At 49.1% G+C, this 26,058-nt stretch overlaps 7 protein-coding genes across 7 annotated transcripts; 5 read left to right on the plus strand and 2 right to left on the minus strand.

Moving 5' to 3' along the window:
- The first annotated feature begins 6,018 nt into the window (after positions 1-6,018).
- On the plus strand, positions 6,019-9,008 carry K441DRAFT_60447 (uncharacterized protein). The gene is made up of 4 exons (XM_067645343.1): positions 6,019-6,955; positions 7,007-7,725; positions 7,774-8,057; positions 8,108-9,008. The coding sequence occupies exons 1-4, from the start codon at positions 6,164-6,166 to the stop codon at positions 8,857-8,859; spliced, it is 2,547 nt and encodes an 848-aa protein (XP_067505330.1). The 5' UTR covers positions 6,019-6,163; the 3' UTR covers positions 8,860-9,008.
- A 2,368-nt stretch (positions 9,009-11,376) lies between these two features.
- K441DRAFT_695291 (uncharacterized protein) lies at positions 11,377-13,832 on the plus strand (the record flags this gene model as incomplete). Its single annotated transcript, XM_067652798.1, has 5 exons — positions 11,377-11,746; positions 12,701-13,338; positions 13,406-13,556; positions 13,626-13,750; positions 13,806-13,832. The coding sequence occupies 3 exons, from the start codon at positions 11,377-11,379 to the stop codon at positions 13,544-13,546; spliced, it is 1,149 nt and encodes a 382-aa protein (XP_067505331.1). The 3' UTR covers positions 13,547-13,556; positions 13,626-13,750; positions 13,806-13,832.
- Positions 13,833-14,288: 456 nt separating this feature from the next.
- K441DRAFT_686236 (ARF/SAR superfamily protein) lies at positions 14,289-15,051 on the minus strand (the record flags this gene model as incomplete). Its single annotated transcript, XM_067651970.1, has 2 exons — positions 14,289-14,926; positions 15,003-15,051. The coding sequence occupies 2 exons, from the start codon at positions 15,049-15,051 to the stop codon at positions 14,289-14,291; spliced, it is 687 nt and encodes a 228-aa protein (XP_067505332.1).
- Positions 15,052-15,482: 431 nt separating this feature from the next.
- K441DRAFT_686237 (uncharacterized protein) lies at positions 15,483-17,228 on the plus strand (the record flags this gene model as incomplete). Its single annotated transcript, XM_067651971.1, has 3 exons — positions 15,483-15,969; positions 16,018-16,322; positions 16,437-17,228. The coding sequence occupies 3 exons, from the start codon at positions 15,483-15,485 to the stop codon at positions 17,226-17,228; spliced, it is 1,584 nt and encodes a 527-aa protein (XP_067505333.1).
- A 2,620-nt stretch (positions 17,229-19,848) lies between these two features.
- On the plus strand, positions 19,849-21,306 carry K441DRAFT_553869 (uncharacterized protein; the record flags this gene model as incomplete). The annotated part of the gene is made up of 4 exons (XM_067643203.1): positions 19,849-20,117; positions 20,207-20,308; positions 20,388-21,098; positions 21,183-21,306. 4 exons carry the CDS (start codon positions 19,849-19,851, stop codon positions 21,304-21,306), a joined length of 1,206 nt encoding a protein of 401 aa, XP_067505334.1.
- Positions 21,307-22,838: 1,532 nt separating this feature from the next.
- On the plus strand, positions 22,839-24,744 carry K441DRAFT_657793 (uncharacterized protein). The gene is made up of 3 exons (XM_067648241.1): positions 22,839-23,221; positions 23,479-23,597; positions 23,776-24,744. The coding sequence occupies exons 1-3, from the start codon at positions 22,910-22,912 to the stop codon at positions 24,290-24,292; spliced, it is 948 nt and encodes a 315-aa protein (XP_067505335.1). The 5' UTR covers positions 22,839-22,909; the 3' UTR covers positions 24,293-24,744.
- Positions 24,745-24,784: 40 nt separating this feature from the next.
- K441DRAFT_686240 (40S ribosomal protein eS25) lies at positions 24,785-25,978 on the minus strand (the record flags this gene model as incomplete). The annotated part of the gene is made up of 4 exons (XM_067651972.1): positions 24,785-24,810; positions 24,953-25,162; positions 25,348-25,402; positions 25,976-25,978. 4 exons carry the CDS (start codon positions 25,976-25,978, stop codon positions 24,785-24,787), a joined length of 294 nt encoding a protein of 97 aa, XP_067505336.1.
- Between the last annotated feature and the right edge of the window lie 80 nt (positions 25,979-26,058).

Below are 26,058 nucleotides of genomic sequence, written 5' to 3' on the forward strand. Positions count from 1 at the left end.
GATCAATTGATCTCAGATGGTTTGGGGATCCTTGGATTCCCATCGAGAATCAAATGAAATATCCGAGATTCTAAATTGATAAATCCTTGATCCATTATGATGGGAGAAGAGGTATATTTCATGTCGATCATTAATAGAATCTTGTAACTTATGGACCATTCCTATTTTGCGCAATTACACGATATGATTCCCGCTTGTTATTGTGGGGTCCTAGTCTCTGACTTACTTAATCACGTTTTCTTTCGCTTGCTTATTCATAATCGCTTTATGAATTCGAGGTTCCTCGTTCGAATTCTTCCCATACCACTCCGGTGCAGTATATTTGTACGGTCAGATTCGCTTGGGGACTTGGTCCTGGGCGGGGTCCGGCCGGCCCAGTGTGTTATGTCGCCCTTGTTTGGCGTTTCTATGGCAATTGTTCTTAATTGAAATTTTTCCATATGGATCCTCTATGTTATCCGTCACTTGGAGAATAAGTATATTATATAGACTACTTATAAGGGAGGAGTAGTACTTTTAGCAGTATTATAAATAACTACCTTAATATAAGGACCCTCTTTTAAATATATACGCCTANTATATATANTAGTANTAAGGCTAATAATGCTATACGGCTCCTAAATCTAGGGCTTAGGACTAGGCGGTAAGGTACTAGTAAAAAGCTTACTAGCGTTACTAGCTAAGCTATAAAACTAGTGTCTATATAGAACTATAGGGGCCTATAGAAAAATACTACGCGCCATACTAGAACGCGAAGTAGTAGTTCTACTACTAGACTTATATAGTAACTTAACTACTATATAGAGAGCAGTTATAGTATAAGGCTACCTAGTAGAAGAAAATATATACTAAATACTAAAACGTATATAAGGAATAAGATATATATAAGAAGCGATAGCCCCTTAAAGAGGTAATATGCCTAAATATACTAGCTAGGAAGCCCTTTACCTATAAATAATAGAGAGAAAAGGAAATAAGGAAATAATTATCTTATTAAATAAAGACCTAGAGTTATACTAGTAGAGTACTATAATGGCAATAGAGGATAGGAGGTTACTAATATAGATAGAGATTTACTATACTAATTATAAGATAGGTAGATCTTAAATAGAAGTAAAAATATAAGACGCAGCTATATAGAATACCTGTCTAAATAAGTTTGCACGAGAATTTATGGACGTAATTACGTGAGCTAAGCGAGCTTAGGAAACCCCTTAAATTCCTCCTATTTATATACAATTAAAAGAAAAAGTTACCACTATCTAAAAGAACATACGATACTATACGTATTTCGTGCCCCTAGATATGACTTACTTATATCATTAAGTTAATACAAATAATACCCTATAGTTAATACTAACTCTTTTTTTATATAAAGGACTAACGAGGGTAAAATCTATAGCCGTTTTTCTACTATAGATAAAGGTCCTAGGTCTAAATATATAGCTAATATCCACATTCTAAATATCTTACCTTAATATATAATAATATTTATTTATTACTTAACGTCTAATTTANATCCCTATTAGGCCTATATAAACTACTTTTTAGTTACCTTAATATATATACCGGTGGCCTATTTAGTTAGTATATTATATACTACTATTTTATAGCTACCGCTTAGTAAGGGACTAGCTACTTACTAGCGTAGGCATAAATAATATTACTTAGATACTCTCTATAAGTAGGGGCTTATAAATAGTAGTAAAATAGCTTATAGGCTAAGGAATTCTTTAGTAGTTTTAAATAGCATATAAGATCTAATAGAAGAATACTAAATATACGCCCTATTCTAGCCCTTAAGGACTAAATACCCCGCCTAGCTATAGGCGGCTTACTAGCGAATTTCTAGACCCTTTTACTACTCCTTTTAGATTTTCTAATATACCTAGAAAGTATAGTATAAGGTAGACTAGAAGATATAAAGATATACTAGCTAGGTAAAGGCGGAATAAATAGGACTAGCTAAAAGGAAATACTTAGGATTTTCCCCTTATAGGGCTTTTTCCTATATAGACCTAAAAGGGGACTAAATTAGGTAATAAATAGAATTAATAATAATTATTATATAGGTGGTTAGTAGTAACTCTTTAATTAACGTCTAATACGGATCCTACTGGCCCACGCAGACTACTCCGCATAGGGGGGAAAACTTATATATTTACAGGAAGAAAACCCCTGCAGTTAGGGGAGGAAAAACCCTATAAGCAGCCTCAGTAGGATAAAAAACCCCGATTTGCCATGTTTGCACGTAGCTGCGGCCCTACGGGCCTACAGCACGTCCTCCTCCTTAGATGTTTTGAACTCCTTGGGAACTACTGCTTCCTTCTTTAGCTTATCCAAAGCTAGGGTTTACTACGCCCTAGCTAGGCCTTACCAATCGATCACCATATATTTGCCCCTCCCATATCTTAACCATCCCCTATATGCTATCTCTTATTGACTATTGCCATATACGCCTTACCTTCCCCCCCTAGAGCCATCGAAGGCGTAAGGGGGATTCATCCGTTCTAACTACCGTAATACTAAGCAGCGGGATATATTGTATTGGGTATCTTTTATGCCTAGGCCCCAGCTAGGCCCTTTTAAAGGGTCACCACTCCGTTAAAAGAAGATAAGGAAAACCGTGGGTCGCAATCCAGGCTACAGTATTACGGTAGTAAAACGGCGAGTGACCGTATGCTCCGCGGGCGATCGCCCTGGGGGTTAGGAGGGGCCGTATATTTGCTCGTTCGTTCGTTCGTTCGCGCGTTCACTCGTTCGTCGATGTGAGGTCGTTAATGCTTTTAATTGGGGGTCGGGGGATGTTATCGAGTACTGTCCATCCATATTGGATCGTATAGGTGCCCTGGATAGGAGAACAGTGTAGTAGTCGTCGTATTGTAGGGGCCAAACAGTAGTGTTTTCAAGATCTCACCATCCGAAAAAATTTTCCCACCGCCTTAACGCCCACAACCACCACCAGGTCCTGCCGCACGCTGTGCGACGTCTCTGCGTTGGCTCTGGATCTGATCTTCGAAGACTAGTTCGTAGCCGTCACCACGTACAGGTGCAGAGTCCGATTTCGACGGCCTTATATAGGTGGTTATATAGCTAATTATAGAACCTTCGTAGTATATTAGGTGTGTGTTAGTAGAGCTTTAAAGCTCTATATAAGGTTTTGAGTAGAGCTTCGAGCAGAGCCTTGTGCAGAGCTTTGAGCAGAGCCTCGTATAAGAGCTTTGAGCAGAGCTTTGAGCAGAGCTTCGAGCAGAGCTTCGAGCAGAGCTTCGAGCAGAGCTTCGAGCAGAGCTTCGAGCAGAGCTTCGAGCAGAGCTTCGAGCAGAGCTTCGACCGGAGCTTTAAGCAGAGCCTCGTGCAGAGCCTTGTGCAGAGCTTTATATAGAGTTTGTATTCGTGCAGGCGTTCGTGCAGACGTCGTGCAGGCTTCGTGCAGGCTTCGTGCAGGCTTCGTGCAGGCTTCGTGCAGGCTTTTGTGTAGGCGTTTATGCAGGCAGCGGAAGAGCAATAAACCAGGTAATAGGGCCCAGAGTTAGTCTAGATACAATACATTAGCTATTTAGGTATTTATCTACTATAAATATTAATATAGGAGGTTAAATGTTAAGGATTAGTAATGGTTAATAGCTCTAGCTAAATATTTACTATTTTAGTGGTAATATTTAAGGCAAAATGTAGCATTAGAATTACCTTATAAAGCTCTAGAATATAACGTTGGCCGATTATCTATAAAGGCATTAGTTTGTTATTAATTAATAGTAGTAGAGTTTTAAGCAGAGCTTTAAAGGGGAGATTCGCTTATTTAAGGCGAAATGTAGTAATAACCACCAGGCCGTTCGCAATAATTTTAGTAGCATTAGAATCGCCCTATAAAGTTCTAAAACATAACGTTGGCCGATTATTTATAAAGGCGTTGGTTCGTTGTTAATTAATAGCTAAAGGATTTAGTATGGCGCGCGAGTTTGTATGAGAATTACATATAAATCACTAACAAATTTCCGAACCGTGTACCAGACGACAACAACATAAGATGATTAATCTATTATGTAAGCAGCTTATGATTGGTTGATCGTCTGGGACCGAGATAATGCTACTACCGTCGCTTTTGCTATTACTCATCCACATCTACACTTACCATTGTAGTGTTATATTGTGTAACCGACTACCGGTACTGATACCCTACCAAAACACGACCCTGTCTCGACTGCGTATCACCCTGTTTTAGCTACGCATTGGTATCCCCTTTCATCTTATTTCTTACACCTTCCTCATGTATTTATACCACTTGATTTCCATAGATTTACAATTAAGTCGCTCATGCAATTCTTCACACTGCAAAGCTTACATATTGGCTCTCTCCAAAATGGAATAATATCTGTCGGTTCGGCCAGCAGTAGCAGCGGAGGACACTCCGGCGGAGCCAAGTAAGCCAATTGAGGTAGATTTGGATAATGAGAATAATAGTGACGATGACGCCTACGCTGCCTTTAAGGATATTGATGATATTGAGGTAATTAGAGTAGAAGATGAGGGAGATTTTGTATTAAACTGAGCAATTTAGGCTCTATTTAATAAGCTTAATCGAACCTTCCTTTCTTACCTAAACACCCACCTGATGCTAAGACTTACTATTTATAGTATATATTTGATCTGGAGCTGCATTGGAGTCCTGGAGCTCCACCAGCTTTTTGGCGTATGGAGTGGATTTGGGGGTCAAATCCACTCCACTCCAATCCAACAAGATCACTGTGTACAGCCTCCTGGCGCATCCGGTGGTTAGCGTGTTTTATTAACTTTCCCTTAAACAGCAAAAGTACCAAAACTTCCCCTACAAAAAGGCCGTGCAGACGTGGCTGCGCTAACCACCGGAATTGAAGAGACGCTGTACATACAATCGTGTACATACACGGTGTACACATGTACTCTGAAGGCTTACACCGTGTATTGCACGGGCCATATGCCCATAGCAAATCACTAGAGCAGAGCATCAATTTGCAACGCCGTTCATCGCACCCTTTCTTTGAGCTATATACTTGTCTTTATCACGACTCTTGGCATGGTGTTTTAAGCCCTTTTTTTCTGTTAAATCGTTTAACCAAGGGCTACCGTCACTAAATGGGAGGCTCTACGGCTGATGTATGCTGGAGGGAGGTTAAGGATAAGGATCTAGTAGAGGCTCTTTTTGAGCCGGATATATATAAATTTGGCGACAGTGAGATTGGTGATCAGGGCGTTAAGGATTACGATACAGTAAAATCTCTTTAGTACGATACCGTTTGTTCGGCCGAGCGTATCGTAATACCAATGGTATTGTTATATCAAGAGTTACGTGTTAGGTGAATAAGTAGGAAAAAAAGGAGCGTAATACCTAAAAAGGCTTAGGATGTCTACCTCGTGGGCTAAATAGGGCCCTCTCCCATACAAATTCTCTACTGGTTATACCGATATTGGTAGTAGGTGCTTAACGATATTGCCAAAAGCCAGATTATCGTAATATTACACCAAAAAAGGCTTGATTAAGGGGTATAGATCGTAATGTAGAGGTTATCGTTATATACCCCATATCGTATTAAGGAGATTTTACCGTACACGGTGTATTATATTGTGTAATACACAGTGTACACGTGTAATATTCCGACTTGCACTGTGTATTCACACCCCTATTCCACATACAGCCTCTCTAGGTTCCTTATTGGTTAGGTTTCCTAGCCTGCGCGGTTATTAAGCCGGGCGTTTTGGTCTGCCGTGTGTTCTAGCCATCTCGCCATTTCGCCCTCTGCTCAAATGCGCGGAACCTCGCTGCAATGCCCAACTCTGTCAATGGAGTTGGGCACAATGGCTTTCATCATTCTTAGGTCTTAAACTCCATTAATCCTTGTGTTCTTCAGTATCCATATATCATTTTATTCGCCTTTGTACTAGTTTTTGTATATTTAACAAATCACACTTTGCCAGCCCTAAACTGGGAACGTTCTTTGGCAGCCTTGCTCAATACGAACCAGAAGACCAAGGCTGAATTTCCGCTGCTTGTTCGCTTGCTGTTCCTCCTTGCGGCATTCTAGCCTCGCCAAAAGCTGGGGGATCAAGATTCTCCTGGGACTGCTTGATAAAATCCCCAAAAAGGACTGGCTTCCAAGGACAGCGAATAACCCTGTATGCATTGATGGCGAACAACGATCGAAGATGGGAGCACAGCGTCGAAGCCAATACCATGCCTGCCGAGAGACAAGTACCACAATCGGAGATGTCGCGTGTCTCATGGAAACATCCTGGGTCACTATCTCTGTTCCCCTACTCGACTATGCCTAGCAATGCCTCGCCTAATCTTTGTGAGGATGGATCGTCTCATGAAAATTCTCCTACCACCGACTACAAAACGCGATCAAAACTTGGTATTAGCTTAGGCTCTGTTGAGAGAACCATGTCCAACAGTGATCGGTCGTCTGTGAGATACGCAGATGATTCTACAACATTTGGCTCATCTGCCTACGTTTTGTCAAGCCAGACAGAGCCTTGGGCTAGAAAACTAGCACTAAGAAATACGCCTCATGAGCTTCACCATGAAGACAATCTCAATTCAATTACGCCAAACGAAATTCCACGGTACACGGGAAGCTGGATTCCGAAATATGGTGACGACACGCAATGTTTTGGTGGACATCATCCAGCACGCATGAATGAGCCAGAGGGTCACACGCACTCCAAATCCACCGATGAGAAACTTCGTAATGTTTCTGATATCGACGCACCTACCCGAAAACGTTCGGAAACGTTTTCTGGATCATCCAACCTTGAGCGCCTCGTATTGCCTGAGAAGTTGTCGTGGTATAGAAAGCAATATATTAAAGGCGATTCTCAGCGTCCCACGAAGTCAAGTCCGAATGGAGAGGATGCGATGCTGAAGAGTAAGTCTATTATATCGAATTCGGATGCACATGTCCCAGAGTCTTCCTTTGTTAGTACTGAAGTCTCCTAGCTGTAACTACAGCAAGCTCACAGGGGACAGGACGTTGAATTCGGAGAGATAGAAGATGATCTAAAGACGCTTAGTATCTCCCATGAGCCAACCCGCCCTGGGCTTTTTCGAAACCGGGCAATCGTGGAGGATTCAGTTCATGAGAAGTCGAAGGATATATCACATCTTCATCTCAACGGAAAAAGTGTTCCTATTAATCGTACTGCCGCAGACGATGACTCCAACAGCATCAAGAGCACTTTGAGTGCAAGCAACGAATGCACCACGAGCATTACCGATTCGGAAGATGTACCCGAAACGCCGAACTCGAACTCATCACCCGATGGTGACCAGTGGACGCACCCCTACTCGATGGCCTTAAGGCACGCAAGGCCTGTTTTGCTGAAAGAAGCAATGAACGAATATCAGCAGTTATATGCGTCAGACTGCCGGACGATCACCAGCTGCAACCCCGATAGTGCTGCTTCCGGCTCTCAGACAGGTTCAAGTGGTTTCCCTAGTCAGGAGGCTGGATCTAACTCTGCAGGGCGAGACCAAGCTCGCAATAATGGAGCTCACGGACGTAATCCTCCGGATGACGGTAATGACGGAACACCCAACAAACGCCCAAGAAAGGACTCTACTTCAAACGATCGGATCATAGGGTCCACCCCTAGATATGCATGTCCGTTCTTCAAACGTAATCCTCAGAAGTATGGCAGCCGCAGTGCATGCAGTGGACCCGGATGGGAGTCTGTGCATAGAGTGAAGTATGTAACTTACAAGAGATCAGGAAAACATGACTGATTGAAAATTAGGGAGCACCTGTATAGAAGTCATGCTCGGCCTATACATTGTCCTCGTTGTAATTTGGATTTAGCATCTCAACAGGACCTTATCGAACATTTAAGCTCTAAAGATCGGTGTGAAGAGAGTAGTGGTGTTTCAAACCTGAAAGGCAATTCTACTGAAGGCTTCGACGAGGAGCAAGAAAAGAAGTTGAAAAAAAGATCTCAATCCGGTCAGACTGATGATGAGAAGTGGATAGAAGTCTACAAAATTCTCTTCCCAAAAGATGATCACTCCAAAATACCCTCACCCTGTGAGTTGATCAATTCCACTTCCATTTTCGGTAAATCTAATTGAGTGCAGTTTATGACTACCAGCTTAATATTTCATCTGAAAGTCTCCCTTCGCCTACTTCTGATACTATCGCACGTTTTGAGGATCTGTGTCAAAGAGAACTCCCAGGAATTATGAGACCAAAACTCGAACTAATCATCGACGAAGAGCTTCGAAAAACCTCGGAACGAATCAAAAGCCGAGTTCCTGAGATTGTGCGAAGCTCACAGGAAGAATTTTTACAACGCTTTCAGCGTCATGAGCCAGCGTCCTCTAATGTCGCGGAAGGCTATTTTGGAGAGTCTGAACGACGCCATCTGAGCGACCATGTTGGACAGCTTTCTTCTAACATTGATAACGGCTTCGCGGCACAGAGTCATATATCGCAATTCTTCCTTCAAGCGCCACCAATACCTCACGAACAGAATATCCGCTGTCTAGAAGAGAGCATCCGAGGTATTACTCAAGAGAGAGCCTCCTCATGGAATCTAGGTTCTGATTCGGGGTACAATTCCGGTGTGTCAAACGATGGATTAGGGGCTAATTCAATAAACCTATTGGATGTGCCTCAAGGCCTGAATAACTTAGGATTACCAGGCAATATTGAAACCCAAATTAGCCCGCCCGGGAACACCGCTTTCGGCGCCACTGATGTTGCCTCTCCCGTGAATAATCTTTCGTTAACTCAGGATACCGAAATGGCTCCACCTTCCAATGCTAGCCATTGGCCGGACCATACGGGCCCATCCTATTTTGGTCATCTATATAGTGCCTATATGTAACTACAAAGAGAACGAGTTTGTAATTTGGGGTTCTTCATTTGGTCTTGGGTTTCCATATTCTTTTTCCTTGTTAATTTGGAACAATCATATATCTCTCCGTAATTTTTCGGACTTAGGGAGATAGTTATCGACGCGTCGTTCCGGGGTATAATATGTTTGGTCATTGGCTCTCTGCCAGGTAATCGGCATCCTAAATTGGCTACTAAAGTCCTTGAGAATGGAATATAAAGAGGAAAGTTATATTTCATGAGTTTTCGTACCACTTACGGTTCATAGGGAGCGGACGGTATGTTCGGTATTATAACCTGGGTAAAATGAGTCTGCTTTGAAGGCCAATAAGAGCCCATCCAGAGTAAGTATTCCATAGACAGAAATCCCTCAGGCCCCTTTTCCTAGAGCGCATCCAACGCATAACCGAGACGCGACGTATCTTGAACACTATCCCGTATGGTTTCACCGCACGCACTTTATTTCTTAGTGTTTTATTCACGATCCTATAAATGATTTATAATACCTAAGAAAGCCCTAAAGTTCCTCAGTATATATATTCGTAAAATGTTTGAGGGTCTTAGAACACCCATATAGCGTCGTAGGTACTAAACGAATGGCCCCCGCCTCCCATTTGGGGACGTGTACTATTTCCGTGAAAACTTCGTGAACTCCTATTGTACTTTGGGGACCTCAACTTCGTTCATTTCCGGCAAGACATCCTCGTGCCTGAACGCCGCCTCCTTGTCGCTGACATCACCATGCTCTGCCGCTACAATCTTAATGAACTCAACCCTGGTCTTCCACGCCGAAGTCCTAGTCATGAATATTTCCTCGACATCCTCTAGCGTCTTCCCTGATGTCTCTAGGGACAAGAAGAATGTATGTGAGTGGCCGTAACGGTGCAGAAGACGCCAAAGATGGCGTACGCCCTCCACTAGATATTGACGAACTGTTAAATAGACGATCAGGAATGAGAACTCTGTCTATTAAAGAGGGCTCTAGAAGCTCTTTATATACATTAGGTAGGTCTAGATAACTGAGTTAAAATAGGTAATAGAAAATAGGTAATAAGACTTGAAGAACTCCGCGCGGAAGTCTGCCCTAGAAACCCCGATTTTCATCCGATTTAGTCAGCAGTTGGTTACTCTAATGGCAGAAAATGTACGTGCGTGAAATTCACGGCGAAACCAGTGCTGGCACCGATAAAATCTTATCCGATACGAACCGATAAAATATCGGTATTGCCAATATTGCCGATATTCCGATAATATTGCAATATTTCTTAATATATTAAAATTTTGTGCTATACCTAAAGGTTATCTTCTATCTATATAATATTATATAATATATCTTCCAAAATTTAAGAAATTAAGGATTTTAGTTAAATTANCNCNNATTTTTAATGCTGTTAGTNGAGGAGGGGGTAGGCGTACGGAGGACGGAGCTAGCGGTCTTCTCCCCATAGGGTGCCCATAAGGTTGCTGAGGTTTTAGGCGGTATTTAGCGGGTCTAGGGGCATAGGAGGGGGTAGGCGTACGGAGGACGGAGCTAGCGGTCTTCTCCCCATAGGGTGCCCATAAGGTTGCTGAGGTTTTAGGCGGTATTTAGCGGGTCTAGGGTATACAAGGGGGTAACACGAAATGCTCAGACGCCCCCCCTGCTAGTATGGTACACAAAATAACCTAGCCCTGCTATATTACTTGGGGCTCGCTTATTTTCCTCTCCATACTAGCAGGGGGGGCGTCTGAGGCATTGATGTTACCCCCTTGTAGATCGCCTAAAATCTCGTTACTTAGCCCCCAAAACTTTAGCGACCTTATGGGGGGTAGCCACTAGTCCCAAAAGGAACCAATATTGGCAATATCATATTGCCGATATATTTCCGATAACCGATATTTTATCGGTTCGTATTGGTTCGTATCGGTGCCAGCACTGGGCGAAACTCTGCCGCTGGCTGCATGGAATTCCGTTTTTAAGGACTTTGAGGGTTCTTTTAAGGTTCTTGTGCGGTCTTTGTTTTACTACGGGGTTGTCATTGGCTGACACAATGACGACAGCAACTCGGACTTCAGAAATGATGCACAGACTTGAAGCCCGTCATACGGACCTTCGCCCGTCCATCGGGATTAATGTTACCCGCCTTTCCATTGTTTTAATTTTCTCTCCCAGAAATCTTGTGTTTCTTCGGGGCCTTATTCTGTTAATAATTTCATACTTTCAACTCAAGTCTTGTATTAATAGGGAGGCTTCTATCGCACCAGCTTCCGCATCAGTCCCCGCGTCAGTCTGCGCATCAATATTTGAAGCATTTGAGCTCCTCTATACCCTCCGCTATACGAGGGTCGGTACACGATTATATCCTTGGACCCGAAGGGTCCTTCCCGCTAGCCTTCTGGAAAGCTTCTCGTGGAGTACTCGGACTCGAGTTGTCCGTTACTCCGGGCCTAAATAACGTTAAAATCCCTTCGCCACTACTAAGCTTCACGGTTCTCGTGAAGCTTCCCCGCCGCTATCATTCCTAAAGATATGGCCTCCCTCATCATTGCTGGCGTTGCTATTGCCGGCAAAAAACTCCACGAAAAGCACAAAGAGAAGAAAGAAGCAAGAGAGCTCGCCCAGCGCCAAGCGGACTTGCGATGGGAGAACGACGTGCGACGCTCCATGCGAGAAGCCGAGAGGCAGACCTTGAGAAGGCTGAACGATGCATATGCCGACGGCTCCCCGGCATATGACGCAGATGCACCACCAAGTTATCACCCTCCAGCATACGAGGACATTGTGGCGAAGAAAGAGCCTATAACTCAGCGATTCACGCCGGTAGTCCGAAGGAGGGTGGAGGAAAGACCAGAGCGGAGGGGTTGCTGCGGGGGTTATGGCGCGCAAAAGAGGAAGAGTTGTGGGTGTTGTGGAGGGAAGCGCAGTTATGCAAGTTGTCACAATCATGGGAGTGGTTGCTGAACGAGTAGGCGGATGGCTGATGGGCGATACCCGAATTTGATACTAGTAATCATAGACCTCGGAGACTTGTGTTTATATGGCGAGCGTTTTCTTGTTTTCTTTTTTTTACGGTTTCCTTGCGTCGGAGTCCCCATCCGCAGCCAGATTTGGAAGTGTTGTTTCTATCTGGACACCTTTCCGTCTCATAATTACCTCGTTATTTCCCTATGTATAACGCAGCCTGTCGTTTGCCCTGCTCTTGGATTTGGTTTCTCTCTCGGCTCTCCATCCTGTATTTCCATCTCATTGAGCTTCTGCCAAATAAGACCTTTCGCTTTGAGCACCTACAATTCATTGCATCACTCTATCTGCATTCATTCGAGTTTGATCAGCTTTTCTGTGTACAACTCTTGTGGCTTATTGACCCAAAGGCCTGCCCTTGGGCAGATTAGAATCCTGTTCGTCTTCTCAGTTGGCTCGCCTCGTCCAACTGTCTCGTTCCTCAGCCAACAGTGTCCGATCCTGCTGTTTACACCAGCCTCAACGGCTCTTTGCTCTTTTGATTACCATAGCCATCGCTGCGGCCTAAGGAAATACCGTTGTCTTATTAACACTGACCTCGCAGCTTATCTCACACAATCTCTAAATAAGACACAATCATTGAGCAGTCGAAGGTCCGCTCTCTACACCAAACGTTCAAATCACCAAACTCTTCCAAGTCAACACTAGCGAGCGTTCTCGAGGATCTTCGAGTGAATCTCCCTAATCCCGCGGTAGAAGAACCTGAACTCAATCTCGCCGTCTCCCCTCCCCCCTCATTCACTGAAATCATAGGCTCCTTCGTATCCGGCATTCTAGCCGCAGCATTCACCTACATATTCCCAGGCAGTAGCCTAAGCTATTACCATACTAGCCCCAGCTACTCCCCGCTCCCCAGGAGCTCTTACTCTGGTCAATCATCCCATAGCCACTCACCCAATCACCTCCACTCCCGCCATACCAGGAGTCGTTCGAGCAGCGTCCGCTCTACCCACGATCGTCCGAATAGCCTCAATTCTTCTCACAGTCGTCCAAATAGCGTCCGCTTTACCCACAGCCATTCTAGCGTCCACTCCAGGCACTCGTCCCATCACCACCCACCCCACCACCACCACCGCCACTCTACCCAGCACGGGCATCAAGCTTACGCTTCGATCCATAAACACAAGAGACGCGACTGCCCGCACCGTCCGCAGCAGCCTGCACCACAGCAACCCGTACCACAGCAACCCACGCCACAGCAACCCCAACAGCAGCTACCCCAACCGCAGCAGGTCCGCTTCGAGACCGCTCCAGCTAACCCCCCAGACCCCTCGTCTCAGCCGAGATGAAGAAGAAAGGGGGCACAGGCTTGGCGCCCGAGCCCGCCAACGCGTCGCGGCGACCAAGCTGAGCTACCGGGAGAAGCTGCTCCAGCAGCACGTGGAAGACGTGGAGCGGTACAACAGGAAGCTAGTAAAGGAGTATAAGGCGCAGGAGAGGGCCGTGAAGACCGAGAGAGAGGCGGAGGAGGTGCGGGAGCGCTGGGTTGAGGTGATGTGATTTCGGGTGCTAGTTGCTGACTTGGAAGTTTTAACAGGTGGCGAGAAGGGAGTGGCATGCGAGGAGGCATGAGCGGAAAGCCGCGCCCACCAAGCGGGGGATTGCGAAGTTGCAGGCTGCGTTGGAGAAGGAGAGGGGGATGGCGAGGAAGGAAGCGACGCAGGCTATGGTTAGTTGAGTCTGAGTCGGTATGCCCTTCATGTGTGCTGCTGTCGAGGATGGCGGTTGGTTAAGAGATGTTTGCTAACGGTGCTTAGAGCGGAGAGGAGTCGGCGATGAGGGAGCGTGTCAAGGCTCTCAGGGAACGCAAAATGGATACTGGGCTTCTTTCATTACGGTATACGACCTTGGAGCCTACCCTTCAACGGGGAAAGAATAATAGGTGCAGAATGAGGCTGGAGACGCTCAAAGGATCTTTGCTAATATTTAATCTGCAGTCAGTACCAACCCAAACCCAGACTGGCAAATTCCAATCCTTTGCCATGTGAGAGAGGCCGTTCATTTTCGTATTGATATAGGGGATGAGAAAAGCTTGCTACTGTGGTGTTGTGACAAGAGAGCGATGAGAAAACAGCGGAGGCACTGAGGTTGGGGAATGGAATGGATGAAATGCACCTTCGGGCAGTGAGGACTGAAGGCATCACAGACCCCTAGAAATTTGTATCTCTATTCTTAACCAATTCCCAAGGGTATTCAACAGTGACCGTACGAGCTTCACTTTGTCGTTCGTACTGCTCCGATATTATGGTGACTGTGATAGAGGCTGTCCACTTTGAGGCTTCGTGTCCTGCATATCTTCTCTGGAGCCTCCTAGACCTCCGGGCTATCCACGGCCAGAAATACCACCTCAAACCGCCCTGACTTCCCCACAACTCCTCTTGCCTATCCTCGAACCCAAAAGCCCATCCACTTCTCCCACCTCACCGCATAGCCGGCGGCCTGGACTCCTTATTCCACTTGACCCTCGAGCACAGCCACTCGACCGCCTCCTGGACCCCCGTCCCCGTCAGCGCACTGCAGGGCAAGACCCTGCTATCCCTCACACTCCCCCCTTTCTCGCCCTCAAACACCTTCCGCACCAACCCCTCCTTAATCCGCACCACCTCGACGCAATCCTCCCGATCCTGCTTATTCGCCAGCACGAGCAACGGCACGCCCTCCGCATCCTCATTCTGCAGCACATCCTCCAGCACCATCCTGCACTCCTCCAACCGCCCCTGCGCCCCTCCCCCCGCACCACCACCACCACCGCTCCCGCTCAGCGCCCCGCTCGCCAGCGCCGCGATGTCCGCGTCCCCGACATCCGAGCTGTCGATCACGAACACGATGGCGTGGCAGCTGGAGTAGTAGCTCTGCCACAGGCCGCGCAGCGCGTGCTGGCCGCCGACGTCCCAGATCTTGAGGTACAGGTCCGGCAGCGATACCGTGGCGACGTTCTGGCCGACTGTGGGGACGGTTTTCAAGTTGGGGTGGTGCGTGCTGCTGTGGATGGCGCGGATCTGCTCGAGGAGGGTGGTTTTGCCGGCGTTGTCGAGGCCGAGGAGGAGGATGGAGTATTCTGCGATTGGCGGGGGTGAGCGGGTGAGCTTGGGGTTGGGGGGAGGATGGTGGGGGGGGGAATGGGGTGGGCGGACCTTCTTTGCTGGTAGCGTAGAGGTAGAGGCCTTTGAGGAGGTGATACATGGATGCGGTTGGATGGGGCCTTTATTGGGGCAGGCAACAAAGGTACCAGCCCTACGATGCACACGGTGGTGTTGAAAGCGCCGCGCCGAGGTGGTCCGAGCGCCGGGGCGCGAGCGGGCGGCCCTGGGAGAGCTTGTGGCAGGCAGGGATTTGGTGACGCGGGGTGGAGTGACGCTGGCCGGTGGTCGTGTCATACCAAGGATTGGAATCAAAACATTGGGGTGCGCCAGCGCCTCTTTCCTCGTCTGCCTCACTGCTGCTGGAGCATATATGCGTTTTGCGCTCTCCTCTCCCTAGGGTCTGTTGTTACGATTACTGTTATAGCTTCGTGTATGCAACTACGACTGCATACCCGCGACTTCGAATATTTCTAACTATTGACTACGGACGCAGACAACGTCATAGGCGCGTAGTAAACACATCGCCCCGCTATGGCGCCCGTTGAGCCCGAACTCACCAACTCGAATACCGTCCCGATCGCACTCTTCTCGTCGCAAGTCCTCGTAATAGCAGGACTTACAACAACCGCTCTCTACACTATCCGGCGTGCCTGGCGCACTCTGCCGCCCTCGCACAACACGCGCCTGCAGCAGGTCTGGCGCCGCCGAGCCGTGTTCGTCTTCAGCTTCCTTGCCGTCGCCAGCCTCGCCGTCCAGACTGCCTTCAGCGTCGCGTGGCGCGTGCTGAGCTACCAGGAATGGGCGCGCCAGGGCGACTATGAAACCTCGAACGGCATCTGGACCGGTTGGTACGGCACAGGCGAGGAAGGGGTGGGAGTGCAGCTGGGGAACTGGATGAAAGATGTGGATTTGGTGCGAGAGGCGAATAGATACGTGGTTCAGAGTCCTAGGGCGTTCGTTTGGACGCATCAGCTATTTACGGGCCTGATTATTGCGAGCATTTTTATGGGAATCGAAGGTAAGTAGCGAAGCCCCATAGGGTTGGAGAACTTGCTGACGAGAGTAGGCCAGAGACGTAATTTACCGGCCACGACAATTGCCTCTTTTGTGTTGCTGAGCCAGATCTGTGGACTGAGCTTTGCGCAAAACCTCTTTTTCGTTTTGATGCTGTTCACGCCGATTCCACTGTATAGCGTTTTGCCTCCTAGGAGAGGCCATCTTTGGACGCCAAAGCCTGTGGTATATTTGGTCCCGGCATTGTTGTCGCTTGTTTGCCTTCATCTGATGCCGAGTGTTGAGAACGAACTTGTGATTATGTTTTTCAGAGCTGGGTACTTCATTGTCCCGCTTTACTTAGCACTAGCTGTACAGGTGAGTGACTCCGGTAAACTCAGCCTTTCTAGAATCTATACCATAAGGTGTGCCTAGAGGGTGTAGAACCATTTCGAGAACGATAGGAGAAAGCGAAATTCTAACCACCTACAGGTTGTTCCCTCAAGCTGGGGAATGGTCCACAAGGATAGTCACTCAGCACATCGATCTCTGGTCAACGTCTTCTACTTCCTCGGTGTCTTCTCATTGCTCCTACAGTTTAAACAGGTAGTGGTTGCTCTTGTGGACAGCACGCCTAGCGCCCATTACAGCGGCCTCGACTATGTCAAGAACCTGCATCGCGGCGGCACTCGCTCAGCAAGCGAAAGAGTTTGGACTGCCCTCACTAGACTCGTAGCAGCTGTCAGCAACCACCCAGCTATAAGTATGGCCAGCATGGACGTCGTGCTGAGCGGAGTCGGCTTGTGTCTTTGGGCGTTTGTGCGAGGGCTTAACGTAGATGCAATGCTCGACTGTAGCGGTTTATCCTTCTTCTCCGAGACCAAAGAGGCAGAGGAAGAAGCGAAGGAGAGGCATGTTGCATTCAAGGATCAACTAAAGCCTACCGTGAATTCCCTGACGCCTTCGACGTCACCGGCGAAGAGAATGCGTGGGAGGCCGAAGAAGAACGGAAACTTATCCCATTCTACAGCAACACCATCGTCAACTCCGTTGAGAAGGAGCACGCGCCGACGTGCCGCTGAGCATGAATCTGATTCCGAGGATTCCTTCAAGCCGTCTCAGCATGTGAGCACTGAGATTGCAAAGACAGAGCATGATAATGGCCAGGGTGAGGACATGGTAGCAGACGGAGAAGCCGCAGCGCTGGCGCTGGGCCTGTCTTTCATTGGAGGGCTGGGTACTGCGAGTGCATCCGTTTTGGGAGCAGAGATAGCGGGAAGATAATAAAGTTGACGATGATCGGTCAAGAGTGCGTTGTCAGCAGCCGACACATGTCACTTGCGAGGGGTAATTTGTAGGATTGGCAAACGGTGAGCATGCGAGGTTTCCAGCCAGGGCACAAAGTGGTTGGATGGTGGCAATAGCCAAGCCAGCGCCTTCTGTAACATGGAGTTTTCCTGGGAACAGTTACGATTTCCTGCATCGATCGTCTGTCTGCTTCGCTGAAGTGTGCGTTGTGGAACAGTTCAGCGCCAGCGTCGAGCGAGGCGCCCCCGGACTGCCTTGAAGTGCCCATGTGGCTGTCAGGCGCGGGGTAGGGTAGGATTGGCGCACGGGAGCGGCCGTTGAAGAGAATTCTCCTGCTTTTTTTCTTTAAATTTTCTACGGCACCGACGTCGGGGAAGCAAGACGGGCTAGATGGTTCCTTTCGTGAGTCTTTTCGTCCACACATGTACACAGCCTTACATGCCCCGGTCCGTGCGCCCGACCCTTCATGATAAGAAGCGAGTGCAAGTGAGGGGCAGTAACGGTTGTAATGCCGGGGTACTTGATAGTAGCCTCGATCCGGGATTTTGCTTTGGATGCCTCGTTGTCATATGCGCGATGAGCTAGGACTGCAGGCATATGTGTCCGTGTCTGGTGTGGCACCGGCCATTCTGGCCATTGCGGCCACTTCCTGGGTCAGCCCGCCGTGGTAATCATGATGGATGGGTACTTGATAATGACTTGGACGCCCGCTTCGACCCTGACCTCGCCTCGCAGGGCTGCAGCGCTTTGCATGCGGTTAGATTGGTGCTACGTTGAGCCTTGGATATGCGCGGGTACTTTTATGATGAATTTAATTATCCCTGCACGCTACTCCTACACTCCGACACGCAGACACATAGACAGGGCTGCATATTTAACATGCGGCTTAGCCCTAGAAATTACCGTGCCACCGGAACATAAGGACAGCGGAGGTCGATCCGGATCGTCTACATGGCGTTATATTTCATAGGTGCTACACGGTTCCTGGCAGACGGCAATGCTACCGCGGTGCATGTCGAGTCATTAAGCCCCTCCGCGAACTAGCTTACTCGCGGCCGTCGTGTGAAAATTCTAAAATTTTCAAATTCTAGCCATAGATGACAGGGAGAGTGCAGCGAATGAATGCAGCAGCGCAGCGAATTTGAGAAGTGTTACATGTCTGTCATGCCTGTCATGCCTGACATGCCTGACATATCTGACATGCCTGGCTCTTGGGGTTTTTTGGAGCCGCCGTGGTCGCGGCTATCTATTCGTGATCCGCCTAAGCGACTTTAGACAACCGGCTGACAGCAAATGCCAGCACAAACTCTCTAGATGCATCGCCGACAGCGCCAACCCTGTCAATATCTCCGTCGCTCTCCCTCTTTCCCTGATTGCCTACGACTAGCTGTGACTCGCGCCTCCCTAAAGGCATCTTCCCCCGTCCAGCCGGCCGCCGCTAGAGCCGCCTGCTTTGAGCGCTAGTATTCATCCCAACATCCCTGCCCAGACCGCAACGGCCCTCTCTGCGGCCTGTCCCCAAAGTTCCTCCTGTGCGCTTTCTGTGTATCGCCCTCCCGTCCAGCTGGCCGAGACCACCCGAGGTCAAGGCCCCGTAAGCTGTCTGTGAGAGAGAGAGAGAGCGAAATCAAAACAGTCCACGCTCGCGACCGCAAAGCCTGCGAGGCCTTGGAAAGCCTCCTGCAAGGGGTAAAGCCCCCGTCTTGGGCACCCATCCACGCAGCATCCAGCCATATCTATAAAAGATGGAGGTGAGACTCGAGAATTTCTTTTCCTACCCACAACACCATCCCTCAGCCCTACTCTGTTGGGATCTTGCCCCAAGGCCGTGCCCTGACGATCTCGAGCCAACTTTTGGGACGCCAGCCTGCACGCCAGACGCCCGGGATTGACGTTGCGCCGCCGCTGCTGCTGGTTCTGCTACCGCTGGTTCTGCTACCACCGTTTCTTTGCTGCTGGCGCTGCTGGCTGGCCGGCCGGCTGTAACGCCTCACTCCCATTCGGCCCTTGGACAAAGCACGCTGCTGTGTCCGTAATCCAGGAGGCTCTGCCCAGGATTATTTTGTTTGTTACGCCTCGCGCAGCCCTTCGTCGTGTTTCCATCCAGCCAAAGACATGACACCCAATCACTTCCCCCGCGACGCAAAACGAAGCTCGGCCTGACGGACCCTGTCACTCCTGTAAAACCTCACGTCTTAGAAATCCTCCTTGTTTTTGCCTCTCTTATCAATTGCACCCTTCGACTTATCTTTCTCCCTCCACTCGTCCTTCATTCATCCCCTCATTCATGTATCCGTTGGCGCTGCGGAACCTCTACCGATTCTGCGAGCTGCCTGTTTGGTAAAGCCAGTCATAATCGACGGTTCGAGCGTGGGTGCCTGTTGCGAGCGTTTGCCGGCGAGATCTCAGAGGTTTCTACTTTACACCTTCATCATGAAACCTGAGTGAATCACCCTTCACTTCGTGCGTTCGTCATCGCAATTCTGTCGCGTCATACCGTCCAGCGTTCTCACCCGTTCTCGCTCTCTCACCCTCTCACCCTCTCACCCTCGTACCCTCGTTTGCGCGTTTGCTCTTTGTATCACCTCACATCGTCATGGACTCGCCTTACGTGCATTCCTCGGCGCACTCTGAGGTCTCCTCTCACCATTCTTATTCACGTCATGATTCTGAGCCGGGGGAGGATTCCCAGCCGGACTCTTCGCGTTTGAGACCAGCAGCGAAGTTGACTCTGATGCGATATCTCCAGGACCTCCCAGGCGCTGATATCCCTCCGAGTCCTGTACCACGCTTCCACACCGGCCGACTGCCGAACAGCAAGGCCGGCGATGGAAAGCCAAGATTACTGTTGATGGGGCAGAGAAGGTGAGATGAGGACGTCTTTCCCTGGTTACTATCAAAAACGAGTGATGATTCATTCCCAGCGCATGCCGCTGACGGCGCAACGTTGCTAGGAGCGGGAAATCATCCATTTCGAGCGTGGTCTTTCACAAGCTACCGCCTAGCGAAACGCTCTATCTTGAGACGACAACTCGGATCAAAAAGGAGTCGATGCAGTAAGCGCAGCCTCCCTCACCGCCTCTATGGCTCGTCCACCCCTTCACCGCTTTGTGCCGTGGCTGACTCGTCTTACAGCTCCTTCATGGACTTTCAAGTGTGGGATTTCCCCGGCCATCTTGATTATTTCGACCCAGCCTTTGACGTCGACAACATCTTTGACGAAATCGGCGCGCTGATTTGGGTCATTGACGCGCAGGATGAATATCTCGACGCCATCATGCGTCTTAACACGACGATACTGAATTTGCAGCACTCATACCCGAACATTAACGTTGAAGTGTTTGTACACAAGGTTGACGGCCTGTCGGAGGATTACAAAAGCGATACATTCCGTGACATCATTCAGCGGGTGCAGGACGAGCTCTCCGACGCTGGTTACGAGAATGCACCTGTTTCCTTCTACCAAACGAGTATCTACGACCATTCCATCTTTGAGGCCTTCTCCAAAGTTATCCAAAAACTCATCCCGCAGCTTCCCACCCTCGAGTCGTTACTCAACAGCCTCTGCGTTAACTGCCGTATAGAAAAGGCGTATCTCTTCGATGTGCTCAGCAAAATCTACATCGCTACAGATACTACTCCGACGGATATCGGGAGCTACGAAATATGCTCCGATTACATCGATGTGGTTGTTGATGTGAGTGAGATTTACGGATGGGACAGGCCGGTCAAGAATGGACATCAAGAAGATGCCGGGATTGACGAGACGGGGAATAACGACGCTGAAAGTTTGATCACCATGGAAAGGAAAGGGAATAACTATCTTTATCTGAGAGAGATCAACAAGTAAGCAGCACACTTGTTTTGTGCTTCGCCAGGCTTCACTCAATAGCTGCGATAGAATGTCAGATTGAGCTAATAATGATCCAGATATCTCGCGCTCATATGCCTTATGGGCGACGATAGCCCGGCAGAAAAGAAAGCGCTGATAGATTACAACGTCGGCGTGTTTCAGGACGCTCTAGCACAGGTTTTCCCGAGAGGTGAGAAGTGAGGGTCCCCCCTGCTCGATAAATAACACAAAAGTTGAATGGCGAAGAATTTTCTTTTCCATTTAGTGGAGTATCATTTAGCGAACGGCAAACCGGGACTTAAAAGCATGGAAGATTTCTGGCAAAGGTATAGATTACGCCTTATCACGATTATCTGTATATGAGAGTGAGTGAGTGAGTAAGTTAGAGAAAGAGAAAGAAGCAGGAATCTCTTCGAGAGTAAGTAAAGTACTTAGCGGACGGTTTGAAAATTTTCCATTCCCTACGTAGAATAGTCTTCTGTATTTTAGTAAAACAGAACCCTAGAGGTTTCTCAAAGGACCCTGTCCTACCACTCAGCATCCCCACTCAGCATTATCGACGGTTCCAAAATCCCACCAATTCCACCAGCCCTGTGACAATGAAGTGACGTTTCTACCTAACCATCTTCCATCCCACGCCCATCCCACTCCCATCTTCCATTATAAACCCCATGCTCGCAACCCCCACGCTTGCCCAACGAGCGGGCAAGATCTTCACTGCTATCCACTCACAGAAGACGTTTGCCACCCCTGCTGCTTTTTCCTCAGGGTCTGGCGAGCCGCAGCGCGATCGCCACCAGGCGAACTCAACCTTAATGCGAACAAGCTCACGCCTTGAGCCGAGTGGCTAAAACGTTAGTAGCAACACCGGCGGCGGCGGCAGCAGCAGCCCAGCTTTCCCACGCCCCCCTCCCGCTAGCACTTCAGCACCCGCAGCTATATTTCTTTCCAAGTCAAAAGTCTCAAACGAGTTCCCCCCGCGAGCACATCCCCCTGCAAAGCCCTACTCCAGATCAAATCAAATCAAAGCAAAGTAAAGCACCAGCACCAGCATCAGCACCGCCCGTCTGAGCCCTCCTCGGACCTCCGGCGGTGAGACGTCATGCAATCTCCTTCGACCCCCTCCCCCCGCCCCCTTGCCCTTCTCTAAAGCTGCGGCGTTCCACCGCGGTTGAGGCCACAAAACAGGAACTGCGGGAGTCGTGGGTTATTAGGAGGGCTGCTGTGCTATACTGCTTTCTTTGCTTTGCTTGCTCTTGCTTGCTTTCCTGCGCATCTGCCTTGATTCCTGATTCCCAACTCCCGACTCCTCTCGCACCGCATTTTGCCGAGAACCGATCACGCGGTTGACGAAAAAAGTGAGACTGCAAATAAGTAGCGGTGTTCTAGGCATGCAGCACCACGACCTCAAGCCGTAGAAAATTCTAAAATTTGAAGGATAATATTTTATAATATTTTAGCGTCCTTATTTTTTTAATAGGGGTATTACCCTAGATTTGGTGGGATTTTATAATTGCTCGCTTACCGAGTGTCAGCAGTCCCACCCTTTTGCTACCCGCGTGCCGACCAGCGCCAGCCCCGTCCCCTCGGTCCTTAGAGCCGCGCGTCTAGCCAGAGCCGCGCGAGGGCGGCGGGCGACGGAACTTTATGCCGGGCCGAGCCAGCGCTACCGCCCGCGCTATCGATTGAAGCTTTGCTGTGTTTGCTTGCTTTGCTTGCTTTGCTTTGCCTGTCTTGCTTGCCCTTACTTTGCTTGCCTGCTTGCTTGGTCTTACAGACTGCACACCACGTACGAATCCCAAACATGGCAGTTCAGCGCCGCCCCGTTCGCGCCTCCGCGGAGCAGGATCTACACCCGTCGTCTCCGCCTGCTGAGTCCGCTGCCTCTTCCGCCGCCGCCGCGCCCGCTCGCTCGAAGAAATCGGTGGCTGTGGGTAGTAGCAGTGGAGGAGATGAGGCGGCGGCGGCAGGGGTAGGCGTGCTGGATGTGCTGCGGATAATCGGCGGGGTGGTTCTGCTGAGCTGTGGGTTGAGCTGGCTGGTCATGCCTGAGAAGAGCTTGACGTGGGGGTGGAATCCGTGGTTTTTGAGGGCTGGGGAGTGGAAGGCGATAATGGTGAGTTTTAGGGTTTCTTCTAGTTGAGAGGGATGGGCGGGGCTGGTGATTGAGGTGGAGAGATGAGGAATGGGGTGGATTAGAGTGGAGGGTTAGGGCCGCCGGTTCGCTCCCGGTTTTCCGTCATGGGGTGAGGTGGGATGGAAGAGGCTTAGATTAGAGCTTCAAGAGGTGTATGAGTGTCTTGTGCGAGGGAAATAAAAGAATCGGCTGCAAACAGAAGAGCAATTGCTAACTCATATCTCGTGGTTGAATAGAAAGGACCAGTCCGCCTCACCGACGCCCAATTACTTGAATATGATGGTACAGATCCTAATAAACCCATCTACCTCGCGCTGAACGGAACCATCTATGATGTTAGCGCTAGCCGGCATACGTACGTTCCCTTTTTCAACCCGTTTCATTGGAATTCTAGGTCCCTTTGCTTGAATTGAATCCTCAACCTGACCCGCATGATATTTATCTCTTCCCCCCACACACTCAGCAATTTCAGTCATGCTCACGCCCGTTCTCATCTCAAACAACCCCACCCAAAACTAACAGATAACCCACAGCTACGGCCCCGGCGGCTCCTACCACTTCTTCGCCGGCCACGACGCCGCGCGCGCCTTCATAACCGGCTGCTTCGCCGAAGACCAAACCCCAGACCTCCGCGGCGTCGAAGAAATGTACATCCCCATCGACCCGCCCACCGACAGCCTCCCCTCCTCCTCCGCCGGTGAAGCCCCAGAAAACCCCCACCCGACCTACGACCCCCTCGCGCCAGCAGGCCGGCACACGCCCGACCCGGCGCCGAAGCCTGCAGGCCAGGATAACGACCAGGGTAAGGGGGAGAAGAAGAAGCCGCTGACGAAGGCGCAGCTGAAGATTCGGCGCGAGCAGGAGCATCGGCAGGCGCGGAAGAAGGTGCGGGAGACGCTGGAAGGCTGGCATGTGCTATTCAGGGGCGACAAGGGGAAGCCATATTTCAAGGTCGGGGAGGTCGTGCGGGAGGAGGGGTGGTTGGAGAAGCTGGAACCGAGGCAGTTGTGCGAGACGGCGAGGAAGGGGAGGCCGGTTAGGAAGGACTGAGTGGGTGAGTGGTGAGGTTTCTGGGGTGGAAGGGGTGTAAGCTTTAGGTTAGAACCTTGTTGAGGAGAAAGGGGGATGCACTTCTACGCGTTTTTAATATCACCGGTTAAATTTTTTTAAAAAGTAGTCAGGGGTGTTCAAGGCTCGCATCCAAATCATAGTATCTGGGTAGACAGGGTAAAACTATAGCCTTAACTCATTGTTCGTAACATATCATCGTTGTTCGCTCTCATTCACGGATGGAGCCCCGAAAGGAAATTTGGCGAGATGCTAGTCCGTTGCCATTGCTAATGCAGTACATACCGAGCCAGAGCCAAACCCAAAGACTCAGCCTCACAAGCACGCATGCATGCACCTATCAAGTGTCATGTCCATGCTGAAAATAAAGTGTATTCATCATTTACGCCCAATAGGAGGAAGGAAATCCGACCCATGCACCCACCCCGCAACAAGACCCTACTTCACCCGCCGTTTTCATTTTGACATTTTCGTTTAGTCCGAGGCACCGACCGCTCGTGCTGGGGGGAGCATATATGTCAGCCATGCTCCTTGTTATGTAATACCCGCGTCATTTTTTCAACCGAGGTGCTCTCCCACCTCCGCAACGCATTCCTGCTCACATCCCGCAAAAGCATCTAAGAGATTGGGACGTTGACTCACTGTAAATGCTCAACTTGCTGTGACCGACGACCTTCTTGATAAGGCCCTTCTCCTCAAGATCGGCGAGCGCTCTGCGGGCGAGCGAGCCGTTGATCTTCAGTCTGTCGACGAGGGTGGCGACGGTGATGAGGCGGTAGGACTGCACATCCTTCTGTAGCTTGTCGGAGGTGCTCTTGTCGAGGACGACGGCATGGTTGGCCTTGTCCTTAACTGTGAAGTGCAACAATTGTCAGTGTCGTAGCATTTTGAAGAACATTTATGTGGTGCGGCGTTTTTGGGAGAACAGTGAGTTCAGATGGTCCAGATAGTTATGCAATTGGTGATATGAGGCATCAGAAGGCTGTGTCTTCCCATATCGATGGCTGCTGGGATTGCTAGAAGGAAATCCCACATACCCTTTCCCTTTGACCACTTCTTCTTTTGCTTCTTGCCGCCGGTTGCTGCGGGTGCCTTTTCGTCACTCAGTCAGTCCTCTTCTCCCGCCTCAATCATGCAGAGGTCTCTAAACGTACCATTTTGATAGATGTGGTGGTTTTGAAGATGGCGATACGTCGTCGGCGGCAATGTCAGGTGGTTGAAATTGTGTGGTGCGGAGGAATGCCTGACTAAGCACACAAGCGAGCCTCGGAGGTTTTGGCGGCTTGGCATTATATTGAATGATAATGGGATCAAAGGGTCTGGCAGGGAAGACATGGTCTCTCGCAAGGAGTCATCACTCGCTCTCACCGCTCCTGGTGCTCGTAATCTTTGGCTTGCAATATCACCTCCGTTATTCGGATCAACTCGGATCAGCTCGGATCAGCATCATAGTGAACGCATTACTACATTTGTATAGGGAGTTGCTCGCTTCTAGAAACCCTCTTCAAGGATCTTGCAAATCGTTCGTGCGATGATCACAGGTCCCTTCTTTAAAAATAGATGCTGGCTCAAGGCTTTTATTGAGCGACATTCTTGGACTATCACATGAAGTTATCCGGGGTCTTCTAATCCAGGAGGCAATGCACTTCGAATTGATTGTGCTGCCATGGCGTGCGTCATTCCATATCTTTTCAAGGGGTCTTCTAACGGAGTGACTCCCGAGGGGATGCGCAGATAACCGCTAGGGC

Source organism: Cenococcum geophilum (genome assembly GCF_001692895.1).
Source record: "Cenococcum geophilum 1.58 unplaced genomic scaffold K441scaffold_15, whole genome shotgun sequence".
Taxonomy (NCBI): domain Eukaryota; kingdom Fungi; phylum Ascomycota; class Dothideomycetes; order Gloniales; family Gloniaceae; genus Cenococcum; species Cenococcum geophilum.

Bases quoted from the DNA above. Each gene is read 5' to 3' on its own strand.
- K441DRAFT_60447 (XM_067645343.1), top strand. From the start codon at position 6,164: ATGGCGAACAACGATCGAAGATGGGAGCACAGCGTCGAAGCCAATACC. The intron at 6,956-7,006 runs GTTAGTACTGAA...CACAGGGGACAG, and splicing joins ATGTCCCAGAGTCTTCCTTT to GACGTTGAATTCGGAGAGAT. The intron at 8,058-8,107 runs GTGAGTTGATCA...AATTGAGTGCAG, and splicing joins CTCCAAAATACCCTCACCCT to TTTATGACTACCAGCTTAAT.
- K441DRAFT_657793 (XM_067648241.1), top strand. From the start codon at position 22,910: ATGGCAGTTCAGCGCCGCCCCGTTCGCGCCTCCGCGGAGCAGGATCTA. The intron at 23,222-23,478 runs GTGAGTTTTAGG...GTGGTTGAATAG, and splicing joins GGGAGTGGAAGGCGATAATG to AAAGGACCAGTCCGCCTCAC. The intron at 23,598-23,775 runs GTACGTTCCCTT...GATAACCCACAG, and splicing joins GTTAGCGCTAGCCGGCATAC to CTACGGCCCCGGCGGCTCCT.